At 42.6% G+C, this 21,465-nt stretch overlaps 2 protein-coding genes across 4 annotated transcripts; one reads left to right on the top strand and one right to left on the bottom strand.

The window, feature by feature from the left end:
- Window positions 1–245: 245 nt before the first annotated feature.
- HEXD (hexosaminidase D) lies at window positions 246–8,642 on the top strand. Of its 3 annotated transcripts, none has more exons than XM_057374057.1 (9): window positions 246–301; window positions 1,048–1,212; window positions 2,296–2,479; window positions 4,605–4,800; window positions 5,465–5,547; window positions 6,359–6,437; window positions 6,515–6,616; window positions 7,116–7,205; window positions 7,915–8,642. In XM_057374057.1, exons 1-9 carry the CDS (start codon window positions 296–298, stop codon window positions 8,081–8,083), a joined length of 1,074 nt encoding a protein of 357 aa, XP_057230040.1. In that variant the 5' UTR covers window positions 246–295; the 3' UTR covers window positions 8,084–8,642. The 3 variants fall into 3 exon arrangements, with proteins under 3 accessions (XP_057230040.1, XP_057230041.1, XP_057230042.1); XM_057374058.1 differs by lacking the exon at window positions 6,515–6,616 and adding an exon at window positions 3,792–3,863; XM_057374059.1 differs by lacking the exons at window positions 7,116–7,205; window positions 7,915–8,642 and adding an exon at window positions 3,792–3,863 and having other exon boundaries at window positions 6,515–6,970.
- Window positions 8,643–9,505: 863 nt separating this feature from the next.
- LOC130578174 (cytochrome b-245 chaperone 1) lies at window positions 9,506–21,464 on the bottom strand. The gene is made up of 7 exons (XM_057374077.1): window positions 21,313–21,464; window positions 19,002–19,138; window positions 17,841–17,882; window positions 16,497–16,570; window positions 15,469–15,565; window positions 14,087–14,231; window positions 9,506–13,557 (listed from the first exon to the last, which is right to left on the bottom strand). Exons 2-7 carry the CDS (start codon window positions 19,084–19,086, stop codon window positions 13,434–13,436), a joined length of 567 nt encoding a protein of 188 aa, XP_057230060.1. The 5' UTR covers window positions 19,087–19,138; window positions 21,313–21,464; the 3' UTR covers window positions 9,506–13,433.
- Window position 21,465: the final 1 nt, after the last annotated feature.

The raw sequence follows: 21,465 nt of genomic DNA, 5'->3' as shown, positions 1-21,465 counted from the left end.
CCGCTGCTCCGTGCCCTGGGTGCCACCGGGCTGCTTCTGGAATATGAGGACACCTTCCCGTACACGGGGCCGCTGGAGCTGCTGCAAGCACCCCAGGCCTACAGGTACTGCCGTGTACCCCCCAGGTTCTGCTAGGTACCCACAGGGAGCTCTGGGTACCCACAAGTGCCCCGGGGCCATGCGCAGTGGGCACTGACATGTCACTGTCCGTAGCCCCGCAGAGCTCCGGGCGCTGCTGAGCCAGGCACGGGCACATGGCCTGGATGTGGTGCCACTGGTGCAGAGCTTCGGGCACATGGAGGTGAGCAGGGCTGGGCTGAGCAGGGCAGGACTGCGCTGGGCTGGGCGGGAGCACGGGTGTGCTGAGCCAGCAGTGCCCGGGGGGACAACAAGGCCTATGGGACCCCGTGGTGAATTAGGAAGAGCATTTCCAGCAGGTCAGAAAGTGATTCTGTCCCTCTGCTCAGCAAGGCCTCACCTGGAGCACTGTGTCCAGTTCTGGGCAGAAACTGATGCCCAGGAAATTCCATCTGCACATGAGGAAGAACTTCTTTACTGTGCAGTGACYGAGCCCTGAACAGATTGCTCAGAAAGCGTGTGGAGGGCCCCTCACTGGGGATATTCCAGAGCCCTCTGGACACAACCCTGTGCTGTGTACTTTGGGACGGCCCTGCTGGAACAGGGAGGTGGGACCAGATGAGCCACTGTGGTCCCTTCCAACCTGACCTATTCTGTGATTCTCCCTTGGGAAATTTCCRATCCAAGTCCCGGTTTCCAGTTATCCAGCTCTGCCAGCTGCATGATTTGACATCAGGGTCACACTGCAGTGACYTTCCTGTTTCCTTCACCCACCTTGGGAGGTGCTGTGTGGTCAGAGACCCCCAGCACTGTGGAGCAGCAGCTGTGCCCCCCTGTGCTGTCCCTGGCACCCACTCACAGCCAAACCCYGTGTTTAGCAGGACACCTGCTCTCAGAGGCCTGCTGACAGCAGGGCGCTGCTGTCCCCTCATGTTGCAGCTCCTCCCCAGGCTCCCTTTTCCCTTGCAGTTTGTGCTGAAGCACAGGGAGTTCGCCCATCTCCGGGAGGTGAAGGTGTTGCCCAATGCCCTGAACCCACACAAGGAGGARTCGCTGGCACTGGTCAAAGCCATGATTGACCAGGTCATGGCCCTGCACGAAGACTTGCGGTGGTTTCACATCGGATGTGATGAGGTGGGACTTCTCTTGAGTTGGGAATGTTTCTTTTGAGGAATGATARTAAGAGCTGAGGCTTCTGCATTTCAGTGGTGCCCAGGCCATGTTTGAGTGGGATTTTGGGGACAGAAAAACACCACTGAAGCCAGTGTAGAAAAGTCTTTCTGACARTAAATTATTCCAGTAGCACAGGTTGTCATTTCCATGGATACGAGTGTAATATCAAAGCATTGAAAGCACCTTCTTAAAGCCTAACTCAGCATTTGGGTGAAGGTCAAGTGAGTATTTAAAGTGAGATATCAATTAGACTGTTCATTAAGAATTCTGTAAGTTTGATATAAGATGTTGGCTCATTGCTCTGTCAAACAGAACTCAAAGTAATCCCTTTTGTGGYGGGAAATGTTGGGGTTTTTTACCTTGGTAGTTTGTCTCCTTAAGAAAGAGTTTTCTCATTTCCCAGTTTCTGAAAACCATCCTGATGGCACACAGATCTCTGGAAATCATTATGACCACTCTACTATCCTCGTGTTAGTTTGGCATTTTGTATCTTGTTGTGTGAAAACTGATAAAATTGTTAAATGGGGAGCTGTAGGCTTTTTTAAAGCGAAATACTATTTATGTAGAATAAACATGTTTTAGATAAAATCTGCTCTGAACCAGCAAATTTTAAAGTATTCATTCTCTGCATAGAACCAAGTATGTTGGGCCACCCTTGGACATGTTCCCAAGTCACTCCTGGGCTCATATTTGGATGATCTCCTTCCCCGAGATAGGAACCTCATTTTATCTTACTGAAAATCTGATGGGTTGCTAGAGTTGAAGTAAAAAAAAGGTAGCAAGGGCTACTTCAAGGACAAATCTTCCAAAGGCAAATATACAGGTATTTTAGTTTCTATAGGAAAACTCCCTTAAGTGATGCATGTAAATCATGGCCACAGTCTCCTGCAGACAGATAGAAATGCTTGCAGTGTCTTCAGCTCTAGGCGGTGCTTTTGAATGTGTCAACTCAGTGGTCTCATCTGGGCAAAGGTTTTGAATATTGTCAAACTCACTTTCTCTATTTCTATACAAGAAGTCAGGTTTATTTGCTTGATGTTTCAGGTCTACTACCTAGGTGAAGGAGAGGAGTCAAAGCAGTGGCTGCAGCAGCAAGACAACACTCCAGAAAAGCTGTGCTTATCCCACATAAAAGCAGTTGCCAGTTGTTTGKCCTCATCTTACCCCATGGTGACACCCATCGTGTGGGATGACATGCTCAGGGGGATGAGTGAGCAAATATTGGCAGGTGAGTGACCAGCRATGGGCTGAGGCAGGTTTACACAGCCAGTTAAAACAGCCTGGTTGGCAGCTGAATATAATGAAAACAACAAATCTGACAAGAGTTGAGCTATGGTCTGTTTGACAAGAGAATAGAAACACTAAATCCTTGGCTGGTACAGAGTCCCTGTGTGACTGTGGGCCAGTCTGAACACGTACAGTTTAGTTTTCCATGACAGTGACAATCAGAACACTCATCCTGCAGTGGTTGCCATCAGTTGGACTTCCTTTACACATTAAGACAATAACCTACTAGCCTTTGTGATCCAAGACTAAATCTCTGTGCCTCTCACCACCTTCTAATGTTCACTTTTGCTCTTTACAGTATCTGGTCCCAGTGKTGCAAACTCACATGGAGAAGCTGCATCCCTGTGAGCATCTTTGTGATCATGTTCCATGTCATGAGGACTTTGATGCTGAATTGTGGGGTAGCCCCAGGATTTTGACATCACAAGTCTTGTTTGTTGAAATATATGAAACCACTAAAAATTTGAGTAGTGTGAGCATAGATGGAGTTCCAGCATTTTCAGAGCCACCTTATATGGCTGCTCTAAGCAGATTTAGACAGTACCAGGAAAAGTTGTGCAGCTCATCCAGTAGTTACTGACCTATTACTGGCTTTGATAGTGGGAAATTATCCCCAAAAATGCAGATGGGACCCATGGAGTTTCCACAAGTGCAGTACAGAATCTAAGTGCACTCTGCTGCCACAATAACAGGATAAACAAGTTAAAATGCAATGGAGTTAAAATACTGGATTTCTGCACATTTTACTGCAGTTTCTCTAGGGATCACTTTCACATGTTTCAAACTAGTCTGGGAGTTGATTATAAAAAGATTTAAAGCTAAACTTGTGTCTTTATTTGTATTTCAAGGCCATCTTGGAAATCTATGTTCCATGCAAACACAGCCCRGGCACTCTGTGAAAGGGTGAATGTTATATTTGAATTTAGGGTAAATCTTGTGTCCAAAGCTTGCGGCTCTGCCAGTGAAACCCAGCAGGTACATGGACAGATGCAAGGGACTAAGAATGATGTGGGCTTRGGGTGAATGGGATCTCTGATAAATTGTCACTGCCGCCCATAATAGTGGTTTCATGATGCCTAAGAACAGTGGCCCTGGGCATGTACCAAGTCCTGGCCAGGCTGCAGTTGCCAAAGGGTACTTCACGAGTAAGTGACAAACCATAGTTGTAGTCATGTGCTACTGCACCAATAACCTGTACTTAGTTCTCATTTTAACTGGCTGTCTTCCATGACTCAGAATTCTGTTTCTTTCAGAGTCTGGGGTCCCACAGTTGGTGCAGCCGATGATATGGGACTATGCAGCAGACATAGACGTGGAGGGCAAAGGTTTGTATTTCTCTGCTGAGCTGGGTAGAAGCAAAATAGCCAAAGCAAAATTGTGTCATTAAAACATACCTTCACTGCACACCAGAACATTATGGTTTGCTAAATTGTTTTTTATTGCTTTAATAGCATGAGGACAGCCCTTGTTTGATTTCACATAATTGTTGCTATTTATTTTCTTTTTCTGCTTGTTTCCCCTATGAATGACTTGCATTCTCTGCTGCTTAATTCTTTTTATTAGAGTTGTGCAATCACTGATAGAAGATCCACAGGTTTTTCACAAGCACGGTTACATTAACTCTCCTTGCAGTAACACCAATAGGAGCACATAACTCTATATTGAACAGCTCTGCAAAAGAAGTTTCAAGCCTTCATACCTGTGTAGAATATAAAGGAAAACTCCTAAAGGCTCCAGCCAGGCATCTAAGGTGCAGGCAAATACTTCTTTGTTGCAAGAAGAATCAGATGTTGTGCCTGTTTGTTAATGCTCAGAGCTCTGAGCGTGGTAGCAATACAAGGGAGTGGAATACAGTAACTGGCACATGAAAATAGGAGAGCAGCCACTCAAGAGGCTGCTCAGAGCGGATGTCAAATCTCCCATCCTTGCTGATTCTGGAAGYCTGGCAGGAAAAGGCTTAGCAGCCTGTTGGAACTGGAGCTGTGTTCGCCTTCACTGCAGCATTGCTGTCAGTGCTTAAACTGGAGAAAGCTCATCCTGTGCATGTTCTTTGTGTCTCATTGCAGTGCAGCTCATAGAGAAGTACCGCAGGTGTGGCTTCTCCAAGGTGTGGTTTGCAAGTGCCTTTAAAGGAGCCACAGGAGTGAATCAGTCTCTGACCCTCATTGGGCACCACCTCAGGAACCACCTGGAGTGGCTGCAGGTGGCGAGCAGGAGCCCGGCTGAGGTCCTTGAAGGTATCGCGCTGACCGGCTGGCAGAGGTAAGGAACTGCCTTTTGCATGGTTCCAAGGATCACGTGGGAGTAAATTTCCACCCAAAAGCCCCCTAAGAGGTACAGGGAAGCTGGGGGTTTAGAAGGGAACTTTGCAACCTTGCAATCCTCCCTGTCAATCACTGCTGGGCCTCACCGCCACACTATGAAGGGTGGATTTCAGCATTCCAGTCAGCCGTATAGCACTAACCAGCAGGAACAATGGCTTTGGGGACACCACCAGCTGCAGATTGGGTGTGCAGGCTTCAGTGGATTTTGTGCYACCTTGAACTGCTCATAAACAGTGTAGCTCAGGCATGGGTGTCTATCTGAATGTCTGATGTGAACTCAAATACAATGAAATTAGATAAGAGACTTGTCAATGTAATGAAGGAGTAAAACATTTTTAGGCAATTCAGGGGGTCTAAGAGAATACCAGAGAGTTGAATTCCACTCTCTGACCCTGATTTGTCATAAGAAAGGAGTTTGGTTTGTATCTGTTCTTACTAGTAAAAGAGGAATACATCACAGAGACAGGTAGTCCCTTCTCTGAAACAGAAACTGATGTTTCTAAAGCTCTTTGAATTTTAGTGATTTAAATATTAAAGTTTCCCGCTTGTTTAGTATGTTCTAAGAGTAAAAATGTGTAATTAATGCATGTTTTCTTMTGTAGGTATGATCACTTCTCTGTTTTGTGTGAGCTTCTCCCTGTGGCAATTCCATCAYTGGCCGTGTGTCTGCAGGCACTAAAGAATGGTACACTGACAGCTTTATTCTCTCTCAGCTAATGCCTAGCCTAGGAGTGAAGTGACCTTGCCCTAAGGTTGGCACAGGCTTGTTATATTTTCAGGTGGTTTGACTGTCTGATCATGGTGTGAATTACGAGCAACAAATTAAAATTTGAAGTATGGGAGCAGAGAAACTTCTTGGCCTATTTAAAAACAGCTATTGTATACTACTCATCGTTTATTGTGATCTAACACAAATGGTCAAAAACTTCATGCTTATATTAAAAAATAAATTTAAGAAGTAGAATTGCTTTTCAAACTGATTTGAAACAATAGTGATATATAAATGAGATTAATTTAGTTTAGATTTAGAACATGCTCATGTGTAAAAGTTGCTTTAACGAATCATTTTTCTTAAAATGGATCTAGGAAGGATGCTGTCTGRTAAAATACTTCCTGTAGTTTCTGCTTTCTTTACAGGCAGTTGCCAACAGAATTTTTCCTTTTTGTCTTGCTGCATTTCTTATTTTCAAAATAAACCCCACAAGCCCCTGATTTTTAATTACGGCACTAGAAATACTCAGCACCCTGAACGGAAAGCTCAGAGCTAGGAGGTGCTTCACCTTGCACAAGATAACTGTGTGAAAGGTAGTGAGCTCCTCCTCCCACTTACGAGTATATATTCCTTATTTCCATTTTTCCTTTAAAAAATTCTTCATCGAAGGGGGACTACTAAGCCCCCTCCAGAAAACTCCAGAAAAAATACTCCAGAAAACCCCTCTTGTATGAACATTTTGATTCCTTAGGCTCCTTTACTCATTTCYACTGTCTCCTGCCAGGTGGCTATTCTGAAAGGGTTAAAGAAAATGTGGAAAAGCTTCTGGGAATGTCTAATCTGGAAATTGATACTTTCATGAGGTAAAATTCCAGCTGCAGAATTCAGATGCTTCTCCTTGTGTGGTAAGTTCAGAAACTGATGGATCCTCTTTGGACAGCACAAATCTGGGGACCTTTCCTGGGAGCAATATCCTCAAACTCGTGACMCAAGTTAGTTTCTACCTCAAGTCATCAGTGGATGAACTTCTTGAAAAGAACAGGTAAAGAGGTCTATGTTGATTTTCTGCCTGGCTGGAGGAGTGTTGGAGCTGTATCATCTCAAAGTGGGCCACAGCTCAAAAAAAGTGATGTAAATATCAAGCTCTGCATTTCAGGTGCTATTGCACCAGCAGAACATATTATTTAGGTGAAAATTTAAAATACTTCAGCAGAATTACTAAATGTGCTGCCATATTTCAAGCATCTAGTTCTTTCCTTAATTACATTTTACTGCCACYTAAAGTTAAAATGAAAATTTTGAATGGTGCAATTACAAAAAAAGGAGCTTGAAATGAAACTTACATTGCAGCAGATGATCAGGTGGTCATCTGCCAGGAACACTCTTTCACAAGCTAATTCCAGCTAATTCAAGCTAAATAAACTTACTCCTTAAGCATAATCTCTGTGCAGGAGTTCAGCTAAAGCTTTACCCCGCTCCCTGTCAGTGACAAACACAGATGCTGCTGTTTCATCACTGCTCCCACTAACGTCCATTTTCAGGTATGTCACAGGCTGGTTCAGCCCCTACCACAGGAAAAGGAAGATTATTCATCCTATCATAATTCACCACTTCCAGCCAGATGCAGTCAGGTAACTCTACTTATTTTGCAATACAGAGGAATTAAAAGTCTGACATTTTGGGCATTCAGGTACAGAGTTGTGAGTCCTTATCTCTTTGTCTAATTATCTCAGTAACATCAGTGGGAACCAGATGAAGTATCCCTAATATGATTTTAAATAGAATATACTTGGGTTGAAACCAGATGGTCTTCAAAGTTTCCTTCCAACCCAAACMATTCTGTGATTCTAATTTTATCTTTGCCTGCCATCTGTTGAATAAATTCTTCGAGAACAAGTACAAAATAGGTCTCCCAAAGCCTCTCCCTTGTTACTCCTGTACAGCCTGCTGCACCTTAAGCAGTGCTTGGCCTCAGTGTAGGAGCTCACTGTGGTCCTGACTCCAGGCAGAGCTTGGAATAAAGGCGGGCTCTTCCCCCTGCTCTCTGTCACCATGGGCTTTTCAGAACTTGTCCTAGACATTATGCTATTTCATGCTMAAAGGTTAATTTATACTTTTTCCTTGCTGTGATAAGGTGAATATCCAACTGATGGAACTTAAACAGAAACAGCATCAACTTTTTGCCATCTGAACAAAATCAAGTCCTTTAGGTTCTTGTAATAGCTGCTTCTTTTCCTGTAGTTTTAAGGGTAGTCCTCCCTTCCAAAGGTCAGAAAGCCAACTCTCCCTTGAGGCACAGCTCACCTGGAAATGTCATTGTTTCTTCTCATTTCTGCTCAGTCTCCTCTCCAGTTGGAATGCTGTGGTGCAAGACCTCCAAGCAGCCATGGAACAAGTTTTCCACAAGTGTACTATAGAGGAATGGATGGAGGAGAATGTCCACCCCAGCCTACAGAAGCTGCAGCAAGTGGTGGATGATTTAGATGAAGCAATAAAAGCACAAAATTAAGGGCATTTCAACTAGTCAGACTCATTCCCTGGAAAAACATGGCTAGTGAAAATCATCAACTAGTCCTTGAGCTGGAGTTTGTCATCTTGAGAGTTGAAGCAAGAACTGTGGTTAAACAAAAGTGACCTGAAGGCACGAAGGAATTTATTAGCATAATAGACTTMAATTCTGTTGTAATTTGCCTGTCTTAACACAGGCTGAGCCTTAATTCACCTGCTCTTTAAGTCAGGTTTGCTCCCCTTGCRTAACAGAATGTGGGAGTGAGACACAGCTCATTCTCTTATAAGGCAAAGGAAAACCCAGTTTCTTCCAAATTCAGCAACAGGCTCTTACATAACAATGACCTGAGAAAGTTCTACACTAATATTTAGGATCCTTAAAAGTTTGGGTCATTTTGTTCTGCACTGTAACTCCTTCACCTGTCAGCTCTATGCTGAACTGTGTCCTACCATTCCATCACAGGTGAGAGGGAGCTGCTGAGGCAGTGACACCTGGATTGGAGAAAAAAACTGCCTTAACACACTGGGCTGCTTCACTCCCTGCCAAAGCATTGTCTAAGCCCAGTTTCTCATCCCCACAGAAAAGGATCAKCCCACTCAATGAGGCATCTGTTTAGCTGTGTAAAACCTGAAACTGCAACCTGCACTTTCCAGGTTTGTCCCAAATTGAGGCATAACTAAATTTACTAAATATGAGGAACAAATGCTCATTTACTCTGCTTTAATGCCAAATTTTTCATAATGTATAGCACCTTACTGGAGCATTAATCACTAAAATGGAAATATTCAGAAGTCTGTTAGTAAAGTATGTTGCTTCACTATGAATATTCAAAATATTTACTTCTGTGCTTCATTTATTCCTTTAATTTTTTTTAAGYGTTGGTATTGACATTTTCTTGAGAAACAGGAAGTAAAATTACAGCATCAGTTTATTCAATGAGAGCCTCAGTGATTATGTCCACATGCAGATTTTTACCTAAAAAGAATCAAYTGCTATGTATACCTGTCACATAGGTTGAACTAAACAGGATCTTAATTTATTTTACTTGAATAAAATCTTTGMTACTCAAAAGGTTTGTGGAATTTGCTGCTTTTTGTGTATGTGACACACTGGTTTGGTTTGAAGGAGGGAAGATGGAAATATATTCACCATTGGAGAGCTGGATGAACTTACTTGAAATTGAAAGCTGGGCTGCTGCAAATGTCAGCAGGGTCACTTCTAAGAAGGTATTTGGGCTTCCTCTAGTCTGTCCCACCTCCTATTAACTCCATAAGTAGGTCTCTGCCAAGTAGTGATTTAGACACCCATTAATATTTTAGAAATTTTAATAAAAAACAATACAAAATACTACAGTGATGCAAAACAAGTTCAGAATTGATTTTATCAATGGATTTTTTTAAAAAAAAAGAAAATACAACAAGGCCTTGCTGAAATTCTACTTGCAATTTTAAAGTAAAAAAAGCAATTTCTAAACATTTTCCCGAAGTATTTTTGCCTCCCAGCAATCTACAGCAGTGTCAGAAGTAGCRCTCTTTATTTACTATGTAAGCCAGCTGAGGTTTTGGTATCTGYAACTTCATAAATACAGCCCAAAGTCAGAACTCAACTATAAATACTCTGATTTTCTTTGAGACTTRCACAATTGATCCTAGGTATGGAATATTTCATTTCATTGTGAGACACCAGAATACGAGGTTACASCTTACATTAAGGAGTTCTCCCTCTGTCCAGATGCTTTTGCTCACTGCAGCAGCCAAGGCCACGGTCCCATCCCACCACAGCCATGCAAGGAACTGCCARTGTGCTGCCCAAGCATAAGCTGAAGCACCTGCCAAGTGGCACTCACCATGCAGTAAAGAACAGACAGAAAGGGTTGATTTTAGGGGTCAGGGTGTTAGATCTAATCTAAGGTCTGCTATGCAGGTTTTTAAATCATTCCTAAGTCATACAAACTACAGGTGTCCAGGCACAAGGCTCTAGATGGCCTGAGATGCAAAAGTTAATGACCACATCTGTTGTAATAGTCTTCTAGGAGTACCCARTTTCCTAACCAAAACCAGTCCTTCCCACCGTTCCTTTGGGTACAAGCCACTTTACACCAGGCACATGTAAGGCTATGTTTACTGGGCCTTTGAATTTGCTGGGCCCAAGAGAGGTGAGGAAAGCCATCCACAACAGCATTCACCAGAACAGTGAAAAGTGGAAGAGGAGGATGAGAGAGGACCAGTCCAAAGAGGAAAGTGTGGAAGCTGTCCTGAGTTAGCACCTGCTATTAGCAGTTCTTCAAGCTGCATCACATTGCTGAGGAGTGCAGAGACATTGCCATAACCAAATCCAAACGGCAATTGCAAGTTAATTGTGCATGAACAGTTACTGCATTATATCTGGCCATGTCTTCCAACTTCCAACAAAAGATGAAGTTTTTGAAGGTAAGAAGTTCCACATGTGGATCAAGATAAATACAAGAGAAAACCTCATCAGCCTGTGATAACATTAGTCCAGTGTCCCACTGCCAAGCTCAGAGGTTGAGAGATCTGTGCCACAGGATGCTCCTGGGTGGATCACCAAGCAGTGCCTGACATGCCTCCACCCTGGCAGAATGTCCTCAGTGCCCCTGCCCACTAGCTCCGACTACAGAACTCAGGTTCCCATTGAAACTGTACTTATTGGTACTGTGACAGCTGCCAAATGCACAACGGAAATGGAATGAGAGAGGATGGCACCAACTGCTCCAAGAGAAAGACTGTGGAATCAAAATATTCCTCCTAGACACACAGTGCATGGCAGCAGCCATCCTTCTCCTGCCTACCACAACAGGGTACTGAGGAATGAGGGGAGATACTAGAAAACCCCTCTAAAGAGGTGATCACTGGACATCAACCCAACATGCAACTTACTCCACAGGATGTATTTCAAGCTGTACCTTACTACAGGTCATTCCCCTTTCTATAGATTCTGAGTTTTCCTTATTTACATTGTTTTAGTCTTTGTATAAGATAATGCATAGTCCACAAGTAAACACATTACTAACACCAAGAATGCACAGCAAGCTGGATGCACAACAGCTCAGCAGAAGAACACACAATGCAGTGCAGGATTAGACCAACAGACGTACCTTTCAGAAGCTGTTTTTTAACTGGGAACCTACAGCATGGTTTATATCTTCCGTGGAATGTCAGCTCTCATGGGAATATAAACAAAAGTCTGTATAGCTAAGACTGAAGACAGGTAGTTTTGTCTGTTTTATCCATGGTCCACTTCATGGGCTCAGTAAGTGCAATGCATACCACAAATGTCTTCTGAATATACTTGATACAAAGCAGCATTTACCACAGGCTGAGCCCTTGTGCTTACACTATACCATTATACACTCTAGGAGAGTACTTCTCACTGGTAGCCCTTRGAACACTCACCATTCTCATTTTACACTGTGCAGGCAAAAAACATTCTCCAAATCCTCCATCTCATTTTCCTCTCCCTAAGGTGAGCATATATTACACCTGGGGCATATATTACAGCGGATATAAATGAGGAACTCTACAAAGTGTTATACCTGCAATATTTTTAAACAGGTTTGATGATTATGTTTAGCTTACAGCTGTGCTTCAGAATAAAGGCAAATTTAGYTAATTGCCTGCAACCTGATTGCTTTCATACACAGCAGCTTCCCAGTTCCAGTGGTACGGAGTAAGCACTGAAAGCCTCGATTATCCCAGCAACTCAAGAGGACTTTCATGATTGTGTATTGGCAGAGGTCTGTATTGMTATCTGATGTGATTTCAACTTTTTATTTAAAGGAAACAGACCCACTTCTGTGCTGCACACAAGATACATCAGCAGCCACCTCCCTGCTGCAGTGTGAGTACCTTCCCACTGACAGCATGAGCCTTTGCCTCTCAGCTCACATAGCAGGCCTGAATGGCTGGAAGGGAAATCTTGGTACAACCTGTTCTTTGATGAGCAGGTACTCAGTTTCAGACCAAGATGGAACACACAACAGGACGTAGCTTCTGCCAAAAACTTTTCAGAGCCTTCTCTCTGTAGAGGTAGAGTGATTGGAAACAAGAACACAGGCTCTTTTAAATCCTGAAGAGACTGTTGCCAGGAGACATTTGCTGCTGGCCAACTGTGAAAGCAGGCAATAGTCACCTCGTACCCCATTCATATATCCTACAAGTAACTGTGTAAATACTTTCTAAATCAGGTCTAAAGACCTTAAGATTCATAAATAAAAACTAGTGAACTTCAGTACAAGCAGCTGTAGCACACTGAAGAACTTACAGCACTTAAAATTTTTTTTTCTTGTATTGACATGTTAATGTAAGCATGATGGAGTTCTATTTCTAGATGAGTTGACTAACAGAGGTAGCTTTTACTTCAGAAATACCTTGAAAAAGTTACATTTTAACTGTTTGTGAAATCGTCGGTCAGAACAGAGGACACCACATACTTGGAGTGAAACAAGGGTACAAGTCAAACACTGAATCTATGCCAGCTACCTTAAATAAGTTATTATTTAGCACTTCGGTATMATTTCAAGTGAGGAAATACTCAACAACACTAGACTACCACCYTGTTTGATAACAGTCTTTTCCCTACCTAAAGTTACACAAGTCCCTGCTTCCTTTCTAAATACACAGTTTAAATAGTAAACATTGAGGTGTAGAAAAAGATTATTCTGTCCTGCCCAGAAGTTAAGCTGAACACCATTAGGGTAGAACATCCCCAAGATCTTTCATCATCATCATCATGATAATTTTTCCTTTACTATTTATGGCTCCCTGGTGAGTCCAAGGTAAGTTAAGACAATGGTTACAGGTTGATCACCCTGATGTTTAGAATTCCAAAACAGGCACTCAGACTTTAATTTCCACAGATATCTAAYGGCAAGTCAGTAGTAGAGAACATAAAAGTGCCACTACTCTGCATCTTCTAATTGCATATATTAAAAGGAAAACCTCCAAGCATTGTTTATGAGTTAAATTTCTAACTCTTCTACATTTCATATACTGTACCTGCAGTAAATGTTTGCAGTAAGCAGTTCACATCCGTACCTCCACTTCATTAATGGAAAAGCAGTAATTTCAAACCAACTCATTAACAAATAACTACTCCTAGACAAGTCTGATGAGCTGACAAAGTTCAAAAGCCAGCAGTGTCCACATGCAGGATCTTGAAGCAGTTTAGCACTAAAAAATGTGCCCCCTAAGACAGACTCATCCCATTGTGAAYGCACATGTTGAGAAATGCCCAGGTCAAGGTTGTGAGGGATTTCTTTTTCTGAAGAACAGAGTATCTTCCAGATGTGTGAAAGCCTCTGCTTACTTCAGTTCACAATGACTATCAGTATTTACTCCTGTGGTTCATCAGCATCGCTTGCCTCTGTTTCGCTGCTCTGGGAGGAATCTTGTGGGATCTCCACTCTGTCCAGTCCCAGAAAACTAGTAATGAGTTTGGCAACTGCTTCCACATCACTGCGGCAAAGAAGAAACAATGGAAATGTCAGTGGAACTGTGGTGCTGACAAGAACAGGCATGCTCATTCCTTAGAATAACTGCTTAGACGGAAAGTCATATGGGCAGAGAGAGTATGGCTGACAGCATGCCACATCAAGCCACTCCTTCCGCATCAGAACAAATCAGTCCTTTCCCCAGTCCCTGCTGCAAGGTTCCTCATCATCAATGCTTAAGATAATTTTCTGTTTACTAATACACTGAATGTTTGCAAAATAGAATTAATCCCCTCTGCCACTGAAGAAGGYGACTCCAGCAGMCATGCAGCACTGYAGGGATTTTAGATACCTAAATATGRTCCTGATAGATGGTATTACCCAAATGTCTGCAAATTAAAACATTAAAAGGTTTAAAAGGTTAAGCTGAATGACACAAGGTCATACCAGCTATGTCTAAAACTGAGCTTAATCATAATAGTTGGCAATTACAGACCCACATGATTGGCATTTCCCACTTTAYACATTCTAATTTTATAAAGTCTACACCGCACCTTCTGCAGCCCAACACTGCACTCTGAGTGAGCGGGTGTGAAAATCCAGTGACAAAGCGCAGCACAACCAGGTAACCCTTCCCAAAATACCGCACAGTCTCCTCTTCCACGTTCACATCACGGATCTCGTTCAGCAGAGCCACRACTGCAAACAGACAGGGAAAACAAGGCAGCCTGTTAGCATGAYTGCAAACCCCCAGCACTGCCAGACATGACTTAGGTGACAGGGACACCTGTGTGATCCCACACAACCAGGACAGTCCTGCAGCAGCAAACAGCCGCTGAGCTGCTCCGACAAAAGAATCATCCACAGGGTGTGAGTSCAGCACATCTTAGCTGATACAGGCCCTAAGGAACAAGATGTACAGCCTGCCAGGCACTGGGGAGGAGCCCTTTATTACTTATGCTTCCCATTTACTTTAATGGTAGTTTTAACCATTTTTCTGTACAGAGTAGATAAACAGGTATTCAGTCTACTGAGATTGAACGAATACTGAAATATTTAACTGCTAAGAGTGTCTGCTGATCTCTGCATCCTCACATGAATGGTACCTAAGACAGATCTTATCAAAGAGGAAGAGATGGGCTCAGCTCCCCAGTGTAAAYATATATCATAAAATTCAGAAAGATTAAACATCCTTCTCTTATCTTCTACCTCCAAAATGAACTGTTTAAAAACCAATTCAGCTTAAGGTCATTTCAAATTTGGCCAGCTTTCTGAGCTTATTGAGAGCTGACTCGATTTATATGAGGAAGCAGAAGAAAAATTCTGACATGGAAGAGGATCCTACTTTAGTCTGCAATAGAACTCCCAATTTACCATGATTTGACAAACTCACAGACTATACTGCAACTTCTATAAATTCAACAGGAAGCCCCAAAACCATCAGATACTGCATTAAACTGAGCCTAATGAACATGCTGCTTTCAATGTATATTCTACAGCTGCAGGATGTAACATGCCTGTTTGCATATGATACCTAAACATTTGCCGGCTCCCCAAAGCAGATGAGATTACAGGAATATCAACTTTTGGATCCAAATTTAAGTTTTTCCACCAGTTCCAGCTGCTAAGCAGGCTGGCCARGGGAGAGGTAAACTTACATATTAATATCCCAAAGGAATGGCTAAGATTATTATGGAAAATAACGTGCAGGCCTAGTTTCCTTGGATTAAAATAATTAACAAGATGCATTCAGCACACTGAAAAGAAGCATTTGAGCCCTCTGAGAGGCAGGTTGTTACATCTGCTGCTTGGGAACAAAGCAGATCTGGAAGCAGATGTGACTTAATTTGAGTATGGAACCCGAGAGAAGGTATTAAACAGGTACATATCCATCTCTTCTGCTGCTCACCACATTTTCTACCACAGAAAATCTCACCTTGTTCATTGCCTCCTTTGGACAASGTCAGTATTTTTTTGTAGAGATTGAATGTTTTTAGGCAGATTGTTCCCTTGTTCTTATCAAATACAGCTTCCTGTAAAATTGAAAAATAAAAATAAAGATYTTCTTGAAAACACTATCAATAGCTATGCTTCAAAGTAAAATAAAAATAGTTCTATGGGAAAATAATCTTGGTAACAGAAAAATACAGRCCTAGTTTAGAGACATTCCTCTATTACTACACTATGAAAATCACAATCTTGCTCTTGGTTTTAACAGATTTTACCATATTTCTTTTGACTTCTAGAAAAAATTAAAAGTGGGTTCGTGGTGGTCTCTCTTGCCACATTCCTTACATAATAAAAACTTGGCATGGAAACAAATTTGAACACWAACTTTTAACTCCTGTAATTTACACTTCTGGTGAATTTGACATTTTAGTGCTGTGCTCTGTGGGCCACTCTTACAGAGATCTCAACTCTCCCTGCCAGTTGATGAAAGGAGGGTTTGATTCTCTTCAGGTGAGTTGCCCATTCTAATACAACACAGGTCAGCAAGGTGACAAAGTGGCTTAACTGCTTTCAGTCGTACTCCCAGCACATCAACATTCACAAGATTCCAAATCAGGTTACACCACGCTTGTCCCAGAGGAAAAAAAGCTGAGCAGCCTGGAAGGTTAGAGCTCCCTTATTTAATGGTTGCTCTGTCATTAGCTTGAAGGGTAAGTTCAAAATCATGTTGTGCAGCTGAATGTCCTAGTCATCCTCCCTCTTTTACATCAGACAAAACATTCTGGGCAAGTCTCCCCTTAAAAAAAATCCATACATCTAGCATCACATTTTCATGCTCATGTAGTCAAATAATTACTGCCCTAAGTCTAGTCCCAGCATAGCAACCCCAAGGGTTTCCTCAAAAGCAAAACCRTAACTTGTCTGTTTGGACAGAGCAAGTGCAGGGGCTGCCGGAATCAGCATCTGCCAACTGCTTCCTACACAGACACTCATTTCCTGAGCTCAGCATCTTACCTCCCACTGCTCCAGATTCTGTGCTGCCACAAAGAAACACCCAGCCATATAGAAGAGCTTCCATGCCAAGCTGTCTGAACAATGCAAAAAAAGCACAAATTTAGCCCTTTTTTTGCCTTCTTTGATATTCGAACAATCCTGAAAGCAACATGCTCCCTTTAAAAGCAACAAAAGGAAGAAAGGTTTCTCTGATGGAACATTTTTGTCTTTAGTTGTACTAGAAGCTATTTTACAGCTCTCTCCCAGGATGAAAATACAGAAAGTCKCCACATTTTTCAGAGACTTCATTCACACCGGGCTTCAAACCATGCAGAATTATAAGCATATGTGTTTTTGGCAAGGTCGTAACATCATATCTTTCTCTTCTCTATAAGCAAAGGCATCTTAAAAGGCATCCACAAAACTGCCAACCTGCTGTCAAACACCAAATATTTGTGCTGCAGAGAACAAGGATTAGGGACAATGAAAATTCAATGAAGCAAATATGTTTCTGCATAAAAGGAAGCAACTGGTCCTCTTGACAAACAAGCATTTGCATTTTATGTCCTGGAAATGTTTACATGTCACAACCTGAACAATTTGCTCACTCAGGCTTTTATCTGAAGGCACACTAGAACGGTGCCTAGGATTGTTTCAGAAAACTTTGTTGCAATGTCTCAAGAAAAACGAGGCTGATTTAACTAGTGGCTCAAGCAGCTTTGACTGCATTTTTCTCTTTAAATAAAAATACATGAGTTATATTCGTAGCACATTCCCACACATCAGTAAGTTTTAAAATATCATGCTAACAGGATTCAGCATCAGAATGACAGGGCACCTTCTAGGATAAATCACACTGATGGAAAGACAGCTGGCATTTGGTGCAGTCTGCTGTACTGCAGGGGGAAGAAGCAGCAGTAACTGTCTAATCTCTAAGGGTGTTTGGATSAGTAATCTCTGCAAATGATGATTTGACAGTTTCCAGACAAACAGAAAACTTCCGTCAAAGGCAAAGTAATCATTTCATTACAGTRGCAAATAATCATTACTATCTTCCCAGAAGAGCTGTGAGGATCAACTAATCACATTTATAAAATACACAGGAAGTACAAAATGCCAGAGAGTACTAAATATCATTATTAAAAATACTTGCAAATGGAAAAGGAGGATGAGTAAGAAACAGAGCATTAAAGCACAGTAAGTCATAGAGGCAACAGTTATTACTGATTTTAATATTCATGCCACAATGGGAGAGATACCTCCACTGTCTTGGTAAGGCCAGACAGAAGCTGCAGAGGTGTCATCAGCATGAAAAACAGATCAACAGGGAAGAAACAATTCTTTCAAAAAAGTGATGGCCATTACCTGCACTATAATAAGCAGCAGCCAAACCTATGGAGGCTATTCCTAGGAGAAAAGAGGAAACAATTAGGACAAACAAGTAGCTCAAAAAACATCTGAAACTCCCTGATGAAAAACACCACTTTTCAAAAAAAAGGACAAATGTGATTGCAGCATGATCACTGTATGAAAGTCTTTTTTCTCTGAACTCAGTATAAAAAAGACTTTCATTCTGTACAGACCTTAAAACCACAGGGGCTGGGGTCAGAAATAATAATTTTGTGACACAACTGGGGACCGAACCTCAGAGGGACTGTATCAAACCGTTACACCATACTTCCTCTCCGCACAGTACAACTTGGAACGTGCTGACACAAACCTTGCAGCGGTTACTTTCCCATTTAAGTGCTCCATAGAGCCAAAAGAAAACTTCTGCAGTAAAGTTGTGTCAGAAACTCCCATCTCCATTCTCTAAGAGAGGAAGAAGCATCTGAAGAGTGCTCGTGCCCCAGAGGCTGCTGCAACGGCAAAGATCATCTCACCAACATCCCTGGAAGCAATGGGAATGTTGTRGTATTACTGTAGTGGGATCTACTCAGCTGGAAAGCAGGATATGCCAGATTTTCCCCACCAGCTCTCTCAGTATGATCCTAACAAGTTTACTTTTTCTGCATATTCAGTAGTGYTTATAAAGYTGCCTTTCAGAACATCATGTATGASTTCTCATTTCATATACAGCGTCCTTAGGAGCTCACCACCAACCACATGCACAATCCAACCCCATCATGGCCACACTGCAGCTTTTCATTCCTGAAAACTGAAATGTTTTTCAACTTAAGTACACAGCCCCTTCAGAAGCTTCACATTTACATTGCTGCATGGCACATAATAAACTCTCAGCTCTTGATCTCTCCAGACTCCCTTAAAATTCCATCCATGTGCTTCTGAGGTTCTGCAGATGAGACTGAAAAATGACCAGTCTCACAGTGAAAGTGCTAAGCTGAGACTTCAGATTCATTTAGTGGCTACGATAAAGGAAGAGTTCAAAGCACAATCATTCCTCTTCCAGAAAGTGAAATGCCCAGAAAGCAGACATTTTGCTAGGGGTTCTTTCAGGAATTTATGTGGTGACCCTCTTGCCTTATAGCAAGCTCTGAAATAAACTRTGGAATGTTGTGGTCTTACCAACACAGAGAGACCAGGATCGGATGCCAGGTGACCTCTTCAGATGAAGATAGGAACTCGTGCGGTTTTCAACCAACATGTACATCTTCAAAAGAAAATCCCAACAGCCAAATCTGACTCATGAAACCTCATTGGACCTGAAAAAAAAAAAAAAGTAAGAATTTTAAATCATTGATGATTCCACCAGTTCCCCTTCCTAGCATTTTTCAGGACTTACCAAGTTTTAACCTAGACTATAAAATATGTCCATGGTAAGAACACAGTCTTTTTGCACAGGAAGAGCAATRTGTCCATTGAAAACAACCACAAAGTAAAACTGTCATGTGAAGACYTGCCTAACTACAACAGGAATCTGAACTCTTGGAAGAAACTTCTTATTTTGGAGGTRAAAGTTTCTCCCTTTCTATCATTACCAAATTCCAGAAGAAAAACGTGAAGAACAAGAACCCAGAACAATGCTATTGCTAATTCATGCAGCCCTTCATACAAACAAAACAAGAGGAACAGAAATCTCTGACAGCATTCTTCCTGTGAGCTGAAAAGGTTGTGTGAAGGACTTGTCAGGGAGCTGGGCCAAGACAATGCAGCCTTCTGCACCTCTGATGAGGTCCCTCATCCGTGATGACACACCAGGAAGGGTTAAAACCACAGCCGAGCACTGCCAGGATCCCTGATGCCATTGATGGCATTCTCATCTTCCAAACCACCTCAAGAATATAACCCGGAGCTTCCAACACAAATATGTTCATCTGTCTTGAACAAGACCATGCCTTCAGCCCAGGCAGAAACTAACAGCAGAGACTAAAAAGTCAGGTGCTAATTAAAACCAGTAAGAGTTGGGTCATCCCATGCAGCATTTTCAGCAAGTTTTTACTATTCTACTATTTTCAATTAGAAGCAGAGTTGTTTAGGGTGAGCAAGACCTTTAGGATCATGATGCCCAACCAGTAACCCAGCACTGCCCAGCACACAACTTAACCATGTCCTTAGGCAACACACCTACATGTTCCTTGAACACTTCAGGCACGGTGACTCCACCACTTCCCTGGGCAGCCTGTCCCACAGAACCAGTTCCAAAAGGCTAGCATTAAGTTGCTGTTGGCAGCCCATGATAACAGGTTTCCAGAAAAATTCATCAGGTTTTGAATAACTATGAAAAACATTGAGAGAGCAGGTCCAAGCACATCCAAGCTGTTACAAAAGGTTTGTGATTTTCAGTCCTTAAGTTAACTTGCTGTACTTGGATACAAGAAGACACTCCTACAGTTCTGCTAGTTTGGATACAAAGCTCCAGGGGAGCAGACTTAACTGAGTCTTTTCAGTTAAACAAAAAGCACCCATGCCTTTGATTTTAATCTCTCAGCAGCACATCTGAGAGCTTCTGAAACCGAAAGAGCCAGAAGCACTTATGCATAATACACACTCCATCTCCTCCGGATGTCAAGCATCAAATTTTAATTTTCAAATTACTCCTCTGGGTTGCTCTCAATACATCATAAAATATTTCTGTATATACTCYTGCCTGCTATCAAATGCAAGTTACCAAATACATCAAGATCACTGCAGAAATCTGGCTGTATTTCACAAATATTACACCCCACTTAAAACATGATTCTCACATATATCAGTTAAGTCCRTTACTGCAAACTTTGATATCTTCCCCCATATTAATTTAGCAAAGTTCAGCCAGACAAATGCCAGTCTTGGTTTAATGCTGGWCACTCAACATCAATGGCATTGTCTTTCACAGGCTGTTTCTTGCAAGGGACGGACYTTGGAATAAAAAGCACCAAAGCAGCTTCTTAAGTTACATTTAATAAATAAATCATAAACATTTAAGCAAATACGTAAGTTTTACTATGACAATGTTATAATTACAGACAAAGAGGTATTTTTGGACTGGTACTTCATTTCAAATTCAAAAACTTAATTTTGCTTGAATTTGTCGGGTTTGACACTGAATTGACCTCCACCATCAAAATATCATGCTTATGCTTCCTCCAAGCTCTCGGTTCAGAGCAAACCACCAAAAGCCATTGGAAGGAACATCTAGAAATCTTCACCGCCAGTATCCATCAAGTCAGGACCACACATCAGGTGAATTTTCTTTACRGAGATCATATTTCTTTATCTCCCAGTCCTGCACCTGCTCCCCCCTCCCCAGAGCCTGATCTCCCCCTTGGGAAAGAAGAGCTCTCCCCAGGCAGGGACCGGCCCTACCAAAACCCACCCAACCCGCGGGTTTTGTCCCCCCACGCGTGGGGAACCCGCGGCCCCGCTTCACCCTCCATCAGCCCCATCCCCGTAGTACCTGCCCGGGCTCCGGCGCCGCTCTGAAGGGACCGCGGCCGCCTCCGCGTTCCGCGCCCTCAGCGCAGAGCCCGCCTTAGGGCCGGACRGAGGCGCCCGCGGCCATTTTGGGTGAGGGCACGGGCTGGGCCATGAGCCTCCCCTCCCGTGAGGG

Source organism: Malurus melanocephalus, unplaced genomic scaffold (assembly GCF_030028575.1).
Source record: "Malurus melanocephalus ecotype Western Australia unplaced genomic scaffold, MMel_1.1 scaffold_215, whole genome shotgun sequence".
Lineage (NCBI taxonomy): Eukaryota > Metazoa > Chordata > Aves > Passeriformes > Maluridae > Malurus > Malurus melanocephalus.
This window is presented reverse-complemented; position numbering and strand designations above follow the sequence as displayed.